This window comes from Cynocephalus volans, chromosome 8, assembly GCF_027409185.1.
Source record: "Cynocephalus volans isolate mCynVol1 chromosome 8, mCynVol1.pri, whole genome shotgun sequence".
Taxonomy (NCBI): Eukaryota; Metazoa; Chordata; class Mammalia; order Dermoptera; family Cynocephalidae; genus Cynocephalus; species Cynocephalus volans.
In genome coordinates, this window is record NC_084467.1 from 111,870,004 (window position 1) to 111,889,663 (window position 19,660).

The 19,660-nt window shown below is 39.2% G+C and overlaps 2 protein-coding genes and 1 non-coding gene across 4 annotated transcripts in view; 2 read left to right on the forward strand and 1 right to left on the reverse strand.

The window, feature by feature from the left end:
- Nucleotides 1-2,000: 2,000 nt before the first annotated feature.
- RPS27 (ribosomal protein S27) lies at nucleotides 2,001-8,254 on the forward strand. The gene is made up of 5 exons (XM_063104966.1): nucleotides 2,001-2,039; nucleotides 2,352-2,460; nucleotides 2,814-2,924; nucleotides 3,415-3,580; nucleotides 7,566-8,254. Exons 1-4 carry the CDS (start codon nucleotides 2,034-2,036, stop codon nucleotides 3,441-3,443), a joined length of 255 nt encoding a protein of 84 aa, XP_062961036.1. The 5' UTR covers nucleotides 2,001-2,033; the 3' UTR covers nucleotides 3,444-3,580; nucleotides 7,566-8,254.
- NUP210L (nucleoporin 210 like) overlaps nucleotides 3,796-19,660 on the reverse strand; it is a 103,228-nt gene continuing 87,363 nt past the window's right edge. The window contains exons 32-40 of one of the 2 annotated variants that reach the window (XM_063104963.1): nucleotides 19,131-19,348; nucleotides 17,365-17,501; nucleotides 13,585-13,711; nucleotides 10,053-10,202; nucleotides 8,291-8,541; nucleotides 7,594-7,798; nucleotides 4,664-4,768; nucleotides 4,098-4,172; nucleotides 3,796-4,017 (exon numbers count right to left, since the gene is read on the reverse strand). In XM_063104963.1, coding sequence (XP_062961033.1) covers nucleotides 3,920-4,017; nucleotides 4,098-4,172; nucleotides 4,664-4,768; nucleotides 7,594-7,798; nucleotides 8,291-8,541; nucleotides 10,053-10,202; nucleotides 13,585-13,711; nucleotides 17,365-17,501; nucleotides 19,131-19,348 — 1,366 coding nt within the window. In that variant the 3' untranslated portion in view covers nucleotides 3,796-3,919. The remainder of the gene's footprint in view (nucleotides 4,018-4,097; nucleotides 4,173-4,663; nucleotides 4,769-7,593; nucleotides 7,799-8,290; nucleotides 8,542-10,052; nucleotides 10,203-13,584; nucleotides 13,712-17,364; nucleotides 17,502-19,130; nucleotides 19,349-19,660) is intronic. The other variant, XM_063104965.1, reaches the window with a different exon arrangement.
- On the forward strand, nucleotides 10,771-10,877 carry LOC134385313 (U6 spliceosomal RNA). Its single transcript, XR_010024305.1, has one exon. It is a non-coding gene; the product is annotated as a U6 spliceosomal RNA (small nuclear RNA).

The window sequence follows — 19,660 nt, forward strand, 5'->3', positions numbered from 1 at the left end:
GGCCAGTTAGCTCAGTTAGAGTGCAGCCTTATAACACCAAAGTCTTGGGTTCAGATCCCTTGACAGGCCAGCTGCCAAAACAAAACAAAACAAAAACAAAGGAAGGAATAAATTACTTTTCTTTTTGTGGGGGCAGCTGGCTGGGAAGGGGATCCAAACCCTTGACCTTGGTCCCTTGGTGTTATCAACAATGCACTTTAACCAAGTGAGCCAACTGGCCAACTCCCTAAATTACTCTTCAATTTTCGTGGATTGTTTGATAAAAATCCATCAGTTCTTTTTCTTTTTCTTTTATTTTGCCTGGACCTGGACTTTTTGTCCCCAGCAAAATATTATTCTTGCTTACCTCTCTGCACTGTACTTATGCTGGTGTACACCTGCTTTCACTGGAAATTCATCTCATAGTACCATCCCCTTAGCTCTCAAAGCCTCAGCAACAATGCCTTTTACCCCTTCAATTAAGTCAGGCTCATTCTGGCCTTGGGTTTTGCATTCACAAACTCTTCCCTCAGTCTAGAATGTTCTTCCCTCTGATCTTTGCATGGTTGGCTTCTTGTGTTTCAGATTTCAGCCTACATATCACTTCCTCAGAGGTTTTTCTGGACCACCAGTGGTGTGCTGGAACCACTTCTTACCAATTATTGAAAATAGATTGTGCACATCTCTTACCAGCTCCATGTTCCATGATGTCACTTTGGTAGTTTGAAATCAGCCACGGTGAAAATATTTATATCCCTGAAATTAATGAAGACTAGAAATCAGGTTTTTTTTTTTTCCAGAGAGCTGATTGTTAAACCTTTATCAGCACACCCCTGACTAGAACTCACATGCCTTACCTCATTTCTTTCTTTTGGAATTAACCAGACCCCAGATGGCATTTGGATCATCTTTATTCTTCCTTTATGACAAATGGATATTCTACACCTTTAGTCATTAGATGATACTTTGGTACTCATCCTTCCTTTCTTCTCATTCCCTGCAAGGGTGTTAATGCTGCCAAGACTAGAAATCTTGGAAAGGCAGTGTTGGTGAAAATGTGGGGAAAAGAATGTGGGAATTGGCACAACCTTTTTGGAAAACAACTTGGTAACTCTCAACGTAGATACCCTTGATCAACAACTCCATTTTTAGGGATTTTCCTACAATGTAGTCACACAGGTGCAAAAAAAAATCTATATCTCTATCTGTGTATCTTTATGTTATCATTTTTGCACCTTTAAGTGTATGTGTGGGTATATATATACAAATATACACATATATATACACTTAGATCTGTAAAGATGTATATAGCTGCAGATACATATTCTGTTAACCTTGGACAACTTATTTAACTTTCTGGGCATCAATATCATAATCTGTAAAATGTGGATAATAGTATCAACCTCATAGAGTTGTTTAAAGACTAATTAACATATGCAAAGCAGTCAGAACAATGCACATAGTAAGCACTGTATATGTGTTTGATTTAATTATTATTATAATTATTGCTTGGAAGGAAAGGATTAGGAGACAAAATTTAACAAGGGTAATCACTAGGAATAGCTTGGGGGTGGTAGAAATGTGGAAAACTTTCTTTTTTTATATTTACATCCTTAATTGTTAAACATGGGTAAATAAAACCAACTGAAAAATAGTAAAGACTATGGATAATTGAAAAATATTAAAGAAGTGCCGGATACATCTCTATCTCGCTGGGTTTTTTCCTCAGCCGTTCCTATATATTAAGTTCCAACTGTCAAAATGTAGCATGAAATTTTAAAAATGTCCATTTATCCCTCAATAGTGACCAAATACGCTGACCTCAAGAGAGCACGCTAATTCTCTCAACATGGCGACAAGTGTCATAACTATCATTTAAAGACCTTCTTAAGATGGCAGAACCCTTCGCGTTCAGGGCAGATGGGGACAGAGAACAGGACCTTCCCAATGTGGCGGCGGGAGACCCTGACGTCACTTCCTGCAGGATGCCGGATATAAGCAGCAGGATTTCCGCCCTCGCTCCTTTCCGGCGGTGAAGACCTCCTCACGAGAACATGCCTGTGAGTTCCTTGGTCCAGGTTTCGGCGGAGATCTCACTCTTCTGTCCGCACGCTCCCCTCACGCTGATTTCGGATCGTAAAGGGTCCTCACTTGCCCTCCTCACTTCTTAGGACATAAACTCCAGGGACCGCAGCGGCCCACGGGCCACCCGCATAGACGGGAGCGGAGAGGAGATAAGATGGCGGCCCAGCTGCGCAGACACCAGGGGCGGCGAGGGGCGAGCTCTCCCCGGTGTGTGACAGTGAGGGCTGTTTTCGATCATCCCATTTTCGCTGTTGGTTTCTAAATCTCTGCATTTCTGCCCCTCTTAGCTCGCAAAGGATCTCCTCCATCCCTCTCCAGAAGAGGAGAAGAGGAAACACAAGAAGAAGCGCCTGGTGCAGAGTCCCAATTCCTATTTCATGGATGTGAAATGCCCAGGTGAGTACACGGCTTGCTCTAGTGGGGAAAGCACTGGACCTCAACACTTGGAAAATGTAGCATGAGCTGTGCCATGTCCTTGAAGCAGCCCAGCAGTTTCAGTTTCTTAAACTGTAAAATGGAGAGAATACGGTTCCTGGTTTTCTTAGAATTCGAATGTACAAGATGATACAATTTTGTGATTTAGGGGTAGTGATGAAATTCAGAATGCTCTCCCATCAAAATTTCGCATACAAATCCTGTTTCTTCATGGTAGGAAACACTAATGGGATGATCATTTGGGCTTAAGTGTAGGAAAGGAATGGGGGTAATATTGGAAAAAATGTAAACTCTTTGCTTGGTGTTTTTCTCAGGATGCTATAAAATCACCACGGTTTTTAGCCATGCACAAACGGTAGTTTTGTGCGTTGGCTGCTCCACTGTCCTCTGCCAGCCTACAGGAGGAAAAGCAAGGCTTACAGAAGGTAAATATTGTGAATTTCGGGCTTTGAATATTATGGTGAGAGGGATCATGTATAATGTAAGTTTTTAGATTGTTTTGGAAAGAGGGTTGTATTCTGTAGTGTGTTTTTAAGTATTGGAAACCATGTGTTAATCTCAAAGCACTACTGTCTAAAGCTGGTATGGACAGGTAACAAAAGGGCTTCATAAGGACTCAAGCTGCTAATGTCTTTGCCTTTTTTTTTTTTCTTTTTGGCAGCTGGCCAGTATAGGAATTCAAACCCCTGACCTTGGTGTTATAATACCACACTGTAACCAACTGAGTAATTAGCCAACCCTCAAGCTGCTAATGAATTGACCGAAGTGATATGGATGACTAGGTGGTAGTTTAAAAAGTTGAGAAAAATAAAAATGGAGCTTTTTCTGGGTGGATCACCAGGGACCTGCATATTTTGTGGGGGTGGGCAGAGTAGGTAGGTTCATGTCCTCTAACCTCTGAACCTTTTTTTTCAGGATGTTCCTTCAGGAGGAAGCAGCACTAAAAGCACCCTGAATCAAGATGAGTGGAAAACCCTCCCAATAAACACATTTTGGATATATCCTGTTTATTGTCTTGTTTAACTGCTAGAAGTATTCAGGGGGAACCAGAAGAGTGGAATACTAGAATCATTTGGGGCAAGTAAGTGGTCAAGTACTTAAAAGTCTATTTGGGGCATTTTTATCCACATAGGTTTGTTGGGTAAATCCTGAGCTTGATTTTAAAAAACCTGAGATACTATATAAATGGGATTTTTTAAACTTTCACTTTTGTGTTTTCTTAGAATTAAGAACTGACAGTTAATCTTTCCAACATAATCCAACACACCACTTTAATTAAAAAAAAAAATCCTTTATTTAAAATGCTCAGAAGCCTTGTTTGGAGGCTTAGTTGTAGAGGATGCTGCTAGGCTCAGGCTCTTTGCCCAGGGCTAGAAGTCTCCATTCCCTTACGGTTAAAGGAGACTTATCGAAACGTAGGTCAGTGCCTTATACTCCATAACCAATGTTGTAGCCGACTCTGAGCCAGTGTAGGTTGTGAATTCATGAAGGGAGGAGAACACGTGGAGGTATAAGAACCTAGAAGTAAAGGGGGAAGGGAGATGATGAAGAGCTGAGTGAGTTAAGCACTCTTTTCAAAGAAGACAGTGGTTCTTTACCTGGCTGTGGTGTTCCCAGAGTTGGTGTGTAAACAACTGGAACAGTCTGTATTTTGTTTAGGAAAGCATTGTATGCTGGAAAAAAGACACACAAAAAGGAACATCAGATTTATGTTGGAGGAAGGGAAAGTCAACTCTAAAATGAGATTTCTAAGTGGTGTTTCATAGTTTGCCACACCCACTTTATTGCTTCTTGGTAGCAGTACATTGAAAAGGACCTTTAATCCACCAGGTGACTAGGGCTAGGGAGGCTAACTCAGTTTCAACTGCTTGTCACGAATTAGATGTGATAAACACTAATTTTCATCCTTATTTAGTTTGTGAAATAAATTGAAACCAGTTTCTTTTTTTTTTTTTAAAAGATGACCGGTAAGGGGAATCTTAACCCTTGACTTGGTGTTGTCAGCACCACGCTCACCCAGTGAGCTAACCGGCCATCCCTATATGGGATCCGAACCCGGGGCCTTGGTGTTATCAGCACCACACTCTCCCGAGTGAGCCACAGGCCGGCCCCGAAACCAGTTTCCAAGTCAAAGTCCATGATGCTGAATATAAGAACTCCTTACCTAGAAAGATAAAAGCTGTTGATGCCAACACCACAAAGAGGGTAAAGAGGAGGATCTGGTAAGAACCAATGAATCTCTTGAGAACACCTGAATCTTTGCATTGATCTGTGTATTGGCCATAACAAAACAAGATAATAGTTGTTTAATAAAACATCGAGCTGTATTTAAAAATCATATGTGGTCAAAAGAGTGTCTACCGGAAGCACTCAAAACTGATCTGTACTTGGCCCTTCCAACTTTTTGGCTTCTTTCTATCTCCAGAGTAATAAAATTCCGCAATTCCTGAGCCTTTTATTTCTTCTCTCAGATTACAAAGGGTGCTTTAAATCCTCTGCAACCTGAAAATGCCTGTTATCTTTCCTATGCACTTTAACTTCAGGTGACATGCTTCCCTTCACCAGCCTATGCTGATTCAATTTATCATTTTTTTCTTTTCCTGGCAGCTGGCTGGTGCAGGGATCAAACCCCGGACCTTGGTGTTACTGGCACCACCCTCTAACCAACTGAGCTAACTGATAAGCCCAATTTATAGTTCTTATTCATCTAACCTGAAACATTTCTTTAGGTCATCAGTGACCTGTTAAATCCAGAGGACCCTTGTCCTACTCAGGATGTCATTTCTAGGGTTTTTTGTTTTTGGGTTTTTTTGGCAGCTGACAGGTACAGGGATTGGAACCCTTGACCTTGGCATTATAAAACTGCAGTCTAACCAACTGAGCTAACTAGCCATCCTCTAGGGAGTACTAGTACTCTGATTTGTGTCTATACTTATCCTTGATAAAACTTTAGACTTGTGTTTTTGGAGCACACTTGGAATCTGTATTTGGTTACTTCAAATTCTGTAGTGTCTAGTAATGAACTCCCCACCCCCACCAAACTGAATTTCAGGCCTTCCCACATAAATTGGTTACCAGGTCCTCATGTAGTTGCTATTCTGCATCCCTAGCATGGGCACTCTACCTCTGGACTCGTTCTACCTAGTCTTACCTTTCACCATACTCTGTCACATTCTTCATGCTGTTTACAAACTGCTTCACTCTGAAGAATAATTTGAGATTGCTTGAAGTGCATACACTAAAATTCTCTACAGTAATCCCTGATCTGGTCTCCCTTTTTGTTTGTTTTGGGGGGGTGCACAGCTGGCTGGTATGTAGGTCCCGCCATTCAAAACTCTTGGCTTTCCAGTGTCTATAGGATCAGAGTCCAAATAAAACTTAAAAGGTATATTATCAACCTTTCCAGCATTATGGCTTGCACCTATATGTTCTGGCTATACTGAATTAACTCTTGTCTTCCCAATCTGGCCCTGTCTTCAGTCTGATTTCTTCTGCAGTAGGTATAAGGCCTAGCATATACCAGTAGTCCCTCACGTGCTTATGTGAGTGAGCTGAAGATTGGTTTGGATATTTGCATCTAAACATTTCTACCCACCACAGTTAACACTGTTCCCACTGGTCCCTCTTATTCCCAAGAAGTACAAAGGTTCCTAACCAATTTTTGTGCCATGGGTATTTCTGGCAAGTCTGGTGAAGAGTCTGTGGATCCTATCAGAATAATGTTTTTTTCTATTCATTTTTCCCTAACCACTGTACAAATGAAGACAAATACTGTTTTTAAATGCATAAAATAAAATATGTAGGAATAAAAGAAACCGATTATATCAAAGTACAGTTTACCAAAATAGAAAAAACCTGATTTGTGACATGGTTATATTGTACGGTTATCAAAATGTTAAAAAATCTAATTTATGATACAGTAATATGTGTGCTTTATTAACAGCAACAAAAAAGATCAAGGTGCAGTCTGATTACTGTAATTTTTGTTTTTTTCTTTTGGCAGCTGGCTGGTACAGGGATCAAACCCCAGACCTTGGTATTATCAGCCCTGCTCTAACCAACTGAGCTAACTGGCCAGCCCTTGATTACTGTAATTTTGAAGTGAGAAATATTTTGTGATCTGACAACCGGAACATGAATATCTCTGTAGGTTCTCTTGGTGTCAAAGTCACACATACTGCCTATATTCCTAATCAGTGGAAATGCTAACTTTAGAGGTCAATTGAAAATAAAGATGTTTTTCCCATTCAGGGTCATGGGCATGAATTCCATCTAATGGACCATTGCAAGGACCCATGGTCTCTAGCTTTAAAGACTGCTCTACCGGCTGGCTGGTTAGCTTACTTGGTTAAAGTGTGGTGTTATTACTGCAAGGTCAAGGCTTCAGATCCCTAGCTGCCAAAAAAACAACAAAAACTGCTCTTAGCACAAGTTGACCAACAGATTGGAATTCTAGTAGTGTTTCTAGTGGGGACTTGAGCACCTCAATAACAAAATGCATATAAATGTACTTGGGATACTGATCAGTACATACCAGGTCTTCACAAAAACAAAAACCTTTCACCCTTTAGGAGATATACAAGGGTTCAGCCTAGTTCACTCCCAATAATTAAGAATACTCTTTCTCTTGAGGGGTGGGGAAGTGGATGGACAAATACAATATAAAGAGAATAACTATGTTTCCATTCCATCCAAACTTGGTGTTTCTAAACTGGGTAATGTCTAGAATCAGATTTTGGGAAGCAAAGTTCTAGGATTACCAACATTTGCCCATTGCCTGATGTGAAAAGAAAAACTTTCAAAGAAAACATTTATCAAGAAGTTTAAAATTGGGCAAATAGTATATTTGCAAAGCTGACAAACTCGTGTTAAACTGACATAACTATTCTTCAATATGTTAAGTATAAAATCTAGCTAGTGTTAAGAAAGCTACCTAAATGTTATATTTTGGGTAGGCTGGGAAGATAAAAATGTCTCAATTAGTTTGACTAATTTTGGTCAAGTGGCTAAATGTTTCCCATTAACTAAATTGTGAATAATACATTCTGTCTTCTTTCCTCCTCTAGATTAAAAATAGGAGACTACAGTGCTTACCTGCATCAGACTTATCCTTCATAGCTCTCACTACCACAGCCTCACTTTGACTGGTGAGCACACAGGAAATATTGATGAAAACAGGTGATGCCATCTGCTGGAAGGAAGTGAAGTTGACTACTCTTACAGGGTAGATGGCCAGGCCAGGCGTGAGGGGAGATTGCCTATGGCCAGAGACCACTAGAACTGGGGAGCTGGGGAAGACCTGGGAGAAAAGATAAAACAGCACTTGTTTGAAAGAGAAAAAATCAATATGTTTTGTATCAGTATGTTCCAATCTCAAATATACAGTATAAAGAATTATCTGGATTTCTAGCTAGTCAGCTGACACTATAAAAGTCATTTACTTTTTCACCCCCTTAGTATGTTGAAGGATAAAGGAAGAAAATAAGCTGTGAGAATAAAATAGACTTCAAAAACATTTAAAATCAGAATTCTAAAGATTGTTTTAAAGATGTGTTTAAAGGTGTATTTTAAAGATGGTGTTATCTTCCAGACTGACAAAGCTCATGACCTATCTTTTGGACTCAGAGCCTGCCTGGCATTGTGAAGGGGTCAGGTTTTCTTCACTGGATTTAAGAATTTCCTATGGTGATTTTTATGAGGTCACTCAGTAACTTCCTTTACCCTTGGAATGAGAATAAAAAATCTTTTAAAAATATCTATCTGCTCTGTTTTGGTTCAGTCCTTAACATACCTCTAGCTTCTCAAGAACTCTATCCACTCCCAGTACTCTTATCTCCCCGATATCTTGTTTGTGGCTAAGAACCAATTCTGACTGGTTAATGTAAAAGGCTGGGATGAAAGGAATGAGGATTCTTTGCATTCCATTCTTGCTACGTTCACTGACCAGTGTGGCCCAACCATAGACTGAGGTGTCAGCCACGCTGAGGGTCTGGAGCAGCTCCTCCGACTGTGGTCGAACCTTTATTAGGCAAACATAAACCCCTGGGGGGAAAAAAAAGCCAATCAGGAAGGTTCAGAGGCTATATTGAGAAAGGAAAATTGGTGACATGCAAGTTCAGCAAAAGAAAATGTGAACTGAGTTTTGAGAATTCAGTATCAGCACACTATTGGCCACTATGGGGAGGATACCAAAGAAAAAGAGAACAGTCCCAGGGAAATCACAACTGAACTTAGTGCCTAAGAATACCAATACTGGTAAATCAACATGTCAGGGAGTATTTTCTTTTCTTTTTTTTTTTTTTGGCAGCTGGCCCATAAAGGGTTGCGAACCTGGGACCTTGGTGTTATAACACTGGTCTAACCAACTGAGTTAACTGGCCAGCCCCAACATGTCAGGGAGTATTAAATAATATAGCACAAGCAGGGCAATTAAGGACTGGTGATATAGAACTAAGTAGTTAATGAGATCAGGAAAGGGTTTGTGAAAGAAAGAAAAACATTGAGCATGGTTTAATCACTCTTCTATCAAACCACATCTTTAAGTCCTTATTTCTGTCAGTGGTACTGTTTCTTCTAGTAACCCATGCTCAATCCTCAGCTGTCTTGACATCTTTTCCTTCATCCCTATATCCAATCATTCTCCCAAGTTTTGCTAACATCCTTTGACGTGTTTCTATCTGCCCCTTCTGTTAGTATTTCTTTATTACTCTGGTGTAGACTCTCATCAATTCATGCTTGGATTATGGCAATGGCCCCTTCACTAGTCTCCTTGATTCCCATTCTTTCTTATCCATTCTGTATATTGCCACTAGATAATCTCTGTTCTATAACTAACCACCCTGTGCAGTAACAGTAAGGGTTAAAAGCTTTATTCCTCCAGTTCCTATCCTAGTACCAGGTTTTATATTTGGTGCTCAACACTTTGCTGTATGAACCTTCCTGCAGTGGTTGCCCATTACCCATATCATTCAGGCTGCACGGCATAGGATTAGAATTTCTCCCATGATGTAGGACTACTCTATGCCTTACGTTTGACATGAATCCTCTCATTTTATCAGCACCGCACTCTCCCGAGTGAGCCACAGGCCGGCCCCTGAATCCTCTCATTTTAGATCAATTGATTTATATAAAGTCATCTCAATTTCATGCCTATTTCTGTTTTCCATTTGCTAGTGCTATTGTTTTGCTTGGAATATCCTTCAGTTCAACAACAAACATTCAAACATTGTGCTAAATGCTGGGGATAAAGATGGATGAGACACAATCCAGAACCCTCAGAATTCAGGTTCAGAATCCAGAACCCTGGATGAGACAGAATCCAGAGATAATGGGGACTAACAAAATAGTAAATTATAATAGAGAATTACAATAGGGTGTTCTAGAAGGTATATGTTAAAAGTTTGTTGAATGGGTTGAACAAAAATGTTGATTGAGAAAGATTCCACACACACATCAGATGAAACTGGAAGGTATAAATGCAATCCAATAAAAAGGTGACAATTGTACATATAGGAAAACAGAAGGGGAAAACTGGACCAACTGGTGGAACCTACCTTTCTCCATGCTGAAATCAGAATGGACATGAAAGACTTTACTTGCTGGAATGTCTAGCAAAGTATTACTGAACTGTACATGGCAAAGCAGGAGGGTCTCTGGAAGAAGTACTTTTGTAATGGCCAAGGCTTGATTTGGGGTGCAGGATCCTAATAAGCAGAAAAAAGGCAATTTGGTATCATACACATAAGCAAGAAAGAGGGTCACTTCTGTTTGGTTTGCCCAGCTTTGCTGCAATCAAGGTGAAATAATAGTTTAAGACCTTTGCCTCTGGTAGTTTGTGAATGACTGTAGTAGGGCTTCTGTTATCAATATATTAGGGTTGTATGTTAGCTCAATTGGTTAGAACGTAGTGGTAAAACACCAAGTCAAAGGGCTGGCCCGTGGCTCACTCGGGAGAGTGTGGTGCTGATATCACCAAGGCCACGGGTTTGGATCCCATATAGGGATGGCCAGTTAGCTCACTGGGTGAGCCTGGTGCTGACAACACCAAGTCAAGGGTTAAGATCCCCTTACCAGTCATCTTTTTTAAAAAAACAAAAAAAACTCCCACCAAGTCAAGGATTTGGATCTCCATACTGGCCAACTGCCAAAAAAAGATAAAATGGTCTATCAATATCACACATAGGTGGTATCCTTTTTCAAAGATTTTTGGAATTCATCAGTGGGAATAAGATTACAGGGAAGTTGGACAGCTATTAAAAATAAAGCATTACAGTGCTCGCTTCAGCAGCACATACACTGAAATTGGAATGATACAGAGAAGATTAGTATGGTCCTTGGGCAAGGATGACACACAAATTAATGAAGCATTCCTTTTTTTTTTTTTTTGCGGCTGGCCAGTATGCATTTCATATATATATATATATACATATATATATATATATATGTGTGTATATATATATATATATATATATATTTTTTTTTTTTTTTAAAGATGACTGATAAGGGGAACTTAACTCTTGACTTGGTGTTGTAAGCACCATGCTTTCCCAAGTGAGCTAACCGGCCATTCCTATATAGGGATCCGAACCCATGGCCTTGGTGTTATCAGCACCACACTCTCCCGAGTGAGCCAGAATGCAATGCCCTTGCATTTCATATTTTTAAGCCTGCTGCATAAACTCTTAAATTTGTTTATTTCATTAAAGTCAAATCATTTTGGGCAGCTTATTTTGAATAAAGACCTGATCAAAGAGGCTAAATAAATAAATAAAAATAAAGCACTACAGTTTGGAGGTAGCTTTTAAGTCTAGGAAGGTCTCTTTCCATAACTGATTACAGTATGATTCAAGCCAAAGAGCCCTAGAACTTAAGCACAGATGGTGCCTCAACAGGAGCCATACGGCCAGCAAAAAATAGACTGACACCATGGTTGGGTCAGCTGCAATGGGTGGTGGTCTTTTAGATTGAATAGGAACTGGTGCCCTGTTAACAAGATTTGCTCCTGCACAGTTTCTCAATTGTTTCAGTTTATGGAAACTCTTTTTCTTCTTTTTAAAAGATGACTGGTAAAAGGATCTTAACCGTTGACTTAGTGTTGTCCGTACCACACTCTTTCAAGTGAGCTAACTGGCCATCCCTATATAGGGATCCGAACCCGCAGCCTTGGTGTTGTCAGCACCACACTCTCCCAAGTGAGCCACGGGCCGGCCCTTCTTTTTCAATTGCTTATAGTCCAGTGACCATTCTCACCTTTTGGAGATTATCAGCAATATCAAAGGGATTGATACATGAGGTCTCTTAATAAAATAAGTTGAAGAATTCTGGGAAAACATTGCAGTCTATTTATAAAATCATAAGTTGGACAACAATGAGTGAATATGTTATTAGAAACATTTAGTACTTTTTCTCTGTAAAAGAACCTGTAATGGTGCTGATAACACCAAGGTCGAGGGTTTGGCTCCCCTTACTGGCCAGCCACCACAAAACAAACAAACAAAACAAACAAAAGAACTGGAAAACTTAAAAGATCAAATATTCTTTACTTATTTATACATACTTAGATTGTATTATAATAAAATTAATGTGAAAAAATAGGTTGAGTACTTAAAAATGGAAGGACAAAAGACAAATGGAGTTTAAATTATCTTAAGTTTTTGTTTTTTTGGTGGCTGGCCTGTACAGGGATCTGAACTCAACCTTGGTATTATAACACATGCACTCTAACCAACTGAGTAACCAGCCAGCTCCCAATTTATCTTGAATTTTATAGACAGTTACGAAGTTATGGATTTGTCTGTGTCATTTTGAATGTCCTCTTAGCCATAAAAAACAAAATAAGCAACAACAACGACGACAACAAAAAACCCACCTGGAACTGGAACTTGCTCTTTCTTTTAACAAAGGAATGAAAGAAAGTATGGACTTCGAAGTGGGACATATCTACCTCTTTCACCACTGACTGGTTGTTACTTTGTACAAGTTACTTGCTCTTAGCCTCAGAATTCTTATCTTTAAAATGAGGATAATAATTACTACATGATAAGAATGTTAGATGAGATAAAATATATAAAAATTCCTAGCATAGCATCTGGAATCTATTAGGGGCTTCTTGTATTTTAGTTTTCTTTTTTTCACCTTTTTCTTTTTTGGTGGCTGGCCAATGTCAGCATCTGAACCCTTGACTTTGGTGTTAGCAACACCACACTCTAAGTGAGCTAACCAGCCAGCTCTCCTTCACCCTTTTTCTTTTCCTTTTTTTTTTTTTTTTTTTTTAAAAGATGACCGGTAAGGGGATCTTAACCCTTGGCTTGGTGTTGTCAGCACCACGCTCACCCAGTGAGCCAACCGGCCATCCCTATATGAGATCCGAACCCGTGGCCTTGGTGTTATCAGCACCACACTCTCCCGAGTGAGCCACAGGCCAGCCCCTCCTTCACCCTTTTTCTGACAGTAAATTATAGGCCGATACAGAACAAAAAAAGAAACAAAAACACATAAGGTAAATTTGCTAAGCAAAAACCATTTCAGATGTAATCTAGTCCAACAATTTTCAAATTTGGGGAAGCTTTAAAATAATTGATTCTTAGGTCCTACCTGAATTTATTAAATCTCTGGATGGAGCCTAAGAATTTTTTTTTTAATTTTTATTTTTTCTAAGAATCTTATTTTTAAAATAGCAAGACAATAGTGGTTAGGTTGAACCTATTTCAAAATTTTAATCCAGTCATAATTTCTTTTTTTTTTTTTTTTGTCTTTTTCGTGATTGGCACTCAGCCAGTGAGTGCACCGGCCATTCCTATATAGGATCCGAACCCGCGGTGGGAGCGTCGTCGCCGCGCTCCCAGTGCCGCACTCTCCCGAGTGCGCCACGGGCTCGGCCCTTTATTTTTTATTTATTTATTTTATTTTATTTTATTTTTTCCAGTCATAATTTCTGAGGTTTCAAAGATCTCTATGATTTACTTGTCAAGATGGAATCAATTCTGAAATAAAAGGAAACTTGCATTAGTAATACAACGGGTAAATAAATTGAGGGAAGATGGGAGAGATGGAAACAATCACTCTGACCTACAAGAGATTCCTGACCTTTAAGATTGACACCATTTCTGCCAGTGGTAATGAAGAGCTTGAATACAGTTGAATTAGGGGTATTGGTGAGATAAGTCTTGAGGTCATGACTGAGTGTTAATCTTGATGATGCATTGACCAGCACCTGTGAGCAAACCAAAGGAAAATTTACCTAAGTTTTTAGAGAATCTGGTTCCCTCTCTCTCCACACCTTGTAACCTATTTAACCAAAAACACCTGTTTCACACAAGTACAAATTGCCCTTCTAGTGATCATGTATTTGAGATCCACAACAGTCACTTACCTTTGAGAAGAAAATAACTTGTTTTCTAGAAGGAAGTCTTGGTCCATTGTTCCTTCTGACATATCTTCCCTTTGTATGACTCCTTATTAAAATGCCTTTGAGGCTGGCCATTTAGCTCAGTTGGTTAAAGTGTGGCCTTGTAGCACCAGGGTCGAGGGTTTGGTTACCATACCGGCCAGCGCCCAAAAACAAACAAAAAAGCTGAAAATGCCTTTAAAACAACTGCAACTTTCTTCAGGATGTTTTCTCTTTCTAGGTGCATATAATGTCAACCTTATCTGAAACTTAAAAGTACTTTGCTTTTCTCAATATACTTGTAGTGTTCTGCCTTATATTGTAGGTACTTTTATACTTGTTAAAATTCCTTTTAGGGGCTAACCAGTTAGCTCACTTGAGAGAGCATGGTGCTAACACCAAGGTCAAGGGTTTGGATCCCCGTACAGGCAAGCTGCCAAAAAAATAAAAATAAAAATAAATAAATAAAGTAAAATTCCTAGGGCTGGCCCGTGGCTCACTTGGGAGAGCGTGGTGCTGACAACACCAAGTCAAGGGATAAGATCCCCTTACTGGTCATCTTAAAAATAAATAAATAAATAAATAAATAAATAAAATAAAATTCCTTTATGAGATTCTTAAGTTCTTTTTTCAAAAGATGACCGGTAAGGGGATCTTAATCCTTGGCTTGGTGTTGTCAGCACCATGCTCAGCCAGTGAGTGAACCGGCCATCCCTATATGGGATCTGAACCCGTGGCCTTGGTGTTATCAGCACCGCACTCTCCCGAGTGAGCCACGGGCTGGCCCATGAGATTCTTAAGTTCTTCAAGGACCTAAACTGACCCTAATTTAGCTTTGTATGTCCTGTACTGTGCCTTGTGCATGAAGCAAGTGTTTAATGATTACATTGAAAGATGATGATGATGTGACCCTTTTCCCCCAAAATCTTTCTTTTTTTTTTTTTTAAGATGACCGGTAAGGGGATCTTAACCCTTGACTTGGTGTAGTCAGCACCACACTCTCCCAAGTGAGCCTTGGGCTGGCCCTCCAAAATCTTTCATTTAAATGTAATATACTGTCCATTTTTAGTGCTACCATGGTTTTTTTTTTTTTTTTTCTTTCTTTCTTTCTTTTTTTTTTTTTGTGGCTGGCTGGTGTGGGATTCGAACCCTTGACCTTGGTGTTATAACACCACACTCTGACCAACTAAGCTAACTGTAAGCCCAGTTTTCACTTTTCTTTCTTTCTTTTTTTTTTTTTGGTGGCTGGCTGGTACAGGGATTGAACTCTGTACCATAGTTTTCTTTCTTTTTTTAAAAAATTTTCTTTTTAAAAAAATATTCCCAAACTTTAAAACCCAAATTAGTTACATTAAGTGCTCAATGAAGGAAGGAATTTTGTTTTTTTCATCTTTGTAATTTCCAGAGGCCAGCATAATGCCTGGTACTCATCAGGCTTCAATGAGTGTCTGCTAGTTAGTGAATAATTATATGAGGATTTTACAAAGTACACAAACTAGAATATAAGTGACCTTTTGACTTCTCTATAGCATCTGACACCATAGCCTATTCCCTCCTATGTCTTCTGTGATACTCCTTCTCCTTGCTTTTCTGGTTCCTAGTCGCTTCTCAATCTCTTTTTCTAGTTATATTCTTATGCTATCTCTGTTCTCCACCCTCGGATGTGCTTATGATACAAGTTCTCTCTGGATGTTATCCAGTTTTTCCATTTCTACCCTCATAAACACATATTGAGGCCGTCCTAGTTTATTCATTGATCTTGAAACACAACATGTACTTTTATTTGCCTTTGCATAGACTTCTTTAGTCTACGATGCCTTCTCCCTCTTTTTCTGCCAGGCAGATTCCTAATCCTCAAGACTCAGTTTAAATATCACCTCTGGATAATCTAGCCTTAACAGCTAGGCAGAATAAGTGACTTTCTTCTGTATTCTAAGAGCATATCTGACATATGACTAGTACAGCAGTGATCAATTATACTGTAATTATTTGTGCCATATATGTGATTATGTCACCACTAGACTGTGAGCTCCTTAAAAGAAGGCACTGGATACCACATGGGCACATATTGGGTATTTACTCATCTATAAAAGTAGGATAATACTTACTTTGCAGCATTGAGAAGATTAAAAATGATATATTGGATGTAAAACAAAATTTTTAAAAAGGTATGAAGTGGCAAGCCTATAATAGAGACTCATAAAATGATACCTACTACATTTGAGGGATAAAAAGAGGAACAAGCAAGTGCTTTGGGAACAGAAAAAGGAGACATTACATATATTTAAGGGATATAGAAAAGTCTTCATAAAGCCAACCCCCTTACTTGTTCCTTCATCTCACCTACTCAAGGATATCACTGCAGAATTCTCCCTACTCCTACATCAAAATTTCCTTCTCTACTGAATCATTCCCAATCCGTTATTTCTCCCATCTTAAAAAAAAAAAAAACCCATAAAGCAAATTCTTAACCCCAGCTCCTTAAAGAGTTATATTCATTGTCTCCAAGTCCTCTTCTCCAATTCTCCAGTCAAACTTTCACTACAATCACTTCACTGAAGCTAAGTCATCAATTTCCATATTGCAAAACCAATTAGTCATTTCTCAGTTTTCAGCTTACTTAACCTGTCAATAGCATTTGACATGGTTGATCACTCCCTCCCTCCTTTAAATACTTTCTTCACTTGGCTTCCAGGACACCAATATCTCTAGGTTTTCTTCAACATTTCACTGGTCATTTCTTATAAGGCTCTCTTGGTTCTTCCCTTGGAGCTCTTAATATTGGAGTGCCCTCAGAGTGGAGTACTTCGACCTTTTTTCTATTTATACTCATTCTATTGCTGATCTAATGACTTTAAATATCATCTCTATGCCAATGACTCCCAGACTTATATCTAGCTACCACAACATATCCACTTAACATCTAATAGACATATCCAATTTTACATGTCCAAAACTGACTGATCTTCTCTCCAGAACTGTTCCACCTATACAGTCTTTCCCATTTCAGTTGATGGTAACACTATCCTTTTAGTTGTTCAACCAAAAACTGGAATCATTTTTGATTTTCTCATACTCTGCATATAATCTGCCAGGAAATTCTATTGTCTCTACCTGTAAAATGTACCTAGGATCTGAACAACTTCTCACTACCTCCTCAGTTACCACCCTGGTCTGCTATCGTATCTCACCTGGATTACTGCAGTAGACTCCCAAATGGTCTTTCAGCTTCTACCCTTGCCTCTAAAGTCTAGTGCCAACCAGTAGCCATAGTGATCTCTCAAAACATAAAACAGATTAGTCATTCTTCTAAGAATCCTAAGCATTATTTAGCTTTATGTTCCAATAATGTTTGCTGGCTGGCTTTATATTTGTTATGTAAGTGTATTTTCTTTCCTAGGATGTGCTTTCTATATGTGTATCCTCAAATATGGAAATAGTCCCTCTAGTCTCTTCAAGCCTAGAATAGTTAGGTTTACCTCTCGATATGTTTTCACTACTCCTGGGATGTCATGAAAAATTGTTGCAGTTCCTGGACTCCTGGCCACTCCTACTCCCATGACAGTGTCTGTCTGCAGAATATTGTCAGCAGAAATCATCCATATCCCGGGTTCACCTAGGAAAAGACAAGTCTGCAACTTTTTCTATAAATCATTCTAACATTATTCAGACTCCAAATCAGACCATTCAAGCATGCAGATATCTCTTCCCAAGAGGAACATCTAGCTTTGAGGATAAATTTGTTTTCTGAATGTCAGGTTACCCTTCATATACCATGCCAGCAAAATAAAACAAGACCTACTGTCCTTCAGAATCATATGAGCTACTTAGTTGGAGAATGTAACTACTCTCCTTAGGAAAAAGAAAAACTCTTTTACATAGAGGGATAACTCTCTGATTAAACTTTGTTTAGACCCTGTTAAGGACGAATCTGCTTTGAGCTACGATTGATGCCAGCAGGAAGACTGCAAGAAAATGACAACTGGCAGGAGAGAGGATTTGTTTGTTTTGGCTTAAGTCTCAAGGTAGCAAAGGAATGCCAAAGATTAGGTTAGACTACTAACCTACTGATCCTAGCATGTGGCCATTTTGCTTTCCCATCCAAAGTGGTATGGATTTGGGATGCTCCCCAAAATTCCAGAATGGAAGACTGAGGGACAATCCTGGCAAAACCTAGCTAAAGAGAATTAAAAGGTATCTACTTCATTGACAAGAGATTTATGATCATGGAATGGTAATTCTCATTGTCAGCTTTAAGGCAAGTTTAGCTTACTAGCACTGGATCACATGTTAACAATGGTTGCTTGCAAGTCAGTTGTTATAGGATTGGAGGACTTGACCTAGGCTGAATAGAACTAACTCCCTTTGTGTCAAGCCCAAAACATGTAGTTAATGTTAAAGTCAGGTCTAACATTACATCACTTTATCCAGACACATGTATATATAGTTCCCGGAAGAGGTCGCAAAGACAAAGCTACATACCACACCAGCCAATCTTACTTGGATGGATTATTTGGATGTATAAATCCAGGCACTGGACACCACTTTGGGATATGCTATCTGTAAGCCTAAAGAACTCACACACATTTCCTAGCCAAAGACTGATTTTCCCCTGACTTTATTTATTTGTGGCTGGCTGGTACAAGGATTGAACCCCAGACCTTGGTGTTACTAGCACCACATTCTAAACAAGTGAGCTAACCAGCCTCCATGATTTTATTTAACTCAATAGTACTTCTTAGAACAGAAATGCTTTGCTGATCAAGAATATAGTTTAACCCAGTGTAAGGCCAAACCTGACTACAATGATGATATATTAGGAGTTAGGCCTTCAAATGTGCCTAACAAAATAGTGTGCACACGATTGGTTCTTAGAACTAAACTTATTGCTCTTTCCTTCATTTTATTTTATCCTTTACTATTCTTCAACTTAGCAATTACCCTCCTTCAGAAGCTGGGAATGGAGAAGTACCCTGTACTATCTACATAATATATTATAGAGTTATATATTCAGTAGGTACTTGGTAAATATTACTGGTTGACTTCTACTTGGCTGGCTACTGAGAAAAATTGGCATTAAGTTGAGAATTATCAGTTCACATGACAAATAATAAAACTCTCAAAAATAATTTCTTCCTCAAAGAGGCCCTCAGACTTTAATTTTTAAAAATCCTCTAAGAGATTAGTTGCTTTCTAATCGTCAGAACTGTCAGTTATTAGGTTGAAAAAGAGAGGTTATACAGACCATGCTGGTTGACAAGGTGAGTACTGAAGCAGATGACATCTCCAACAAAGGTAAGCTTGGTGTCTGGCTCAATGGCATGCTCTACAGCAACAGGTATATAGTCTGCCATCCCTGGATGTTTTCGGTCCCATAGCCCCACAAGTGTCACCCCTCTGTTCACAGCCTGGGCCATATAAGTATAGTTACTATTCCGTGGCCCAATAAGCAGCAAGTCATCTCTGAAAGTAGACATGAAAGGTAGAAATCTCTGAAAAGAGACAATAGTTAGGAAACAGTTCTGGGGGCAGGCTCTATCACAAACCTTTACATTCAACAGCTCAAAAGTTCATAAGGAATTCCACAACAGTGAATAAGTAACTATGGGCCAAGGATCAGTCCATTACCTGAATATGTATAGTGCCAGTAAGTCTTAAAAAAAAATTTTTTTTCCAGTAAAGCTTTTTGATAATAACACTCCAATTAGTTCCCTGTGGGTCTTTCTGTGAGCTAGGACTTGAGATTCAAAACATCCTGAAATTTTCCTTCACTGA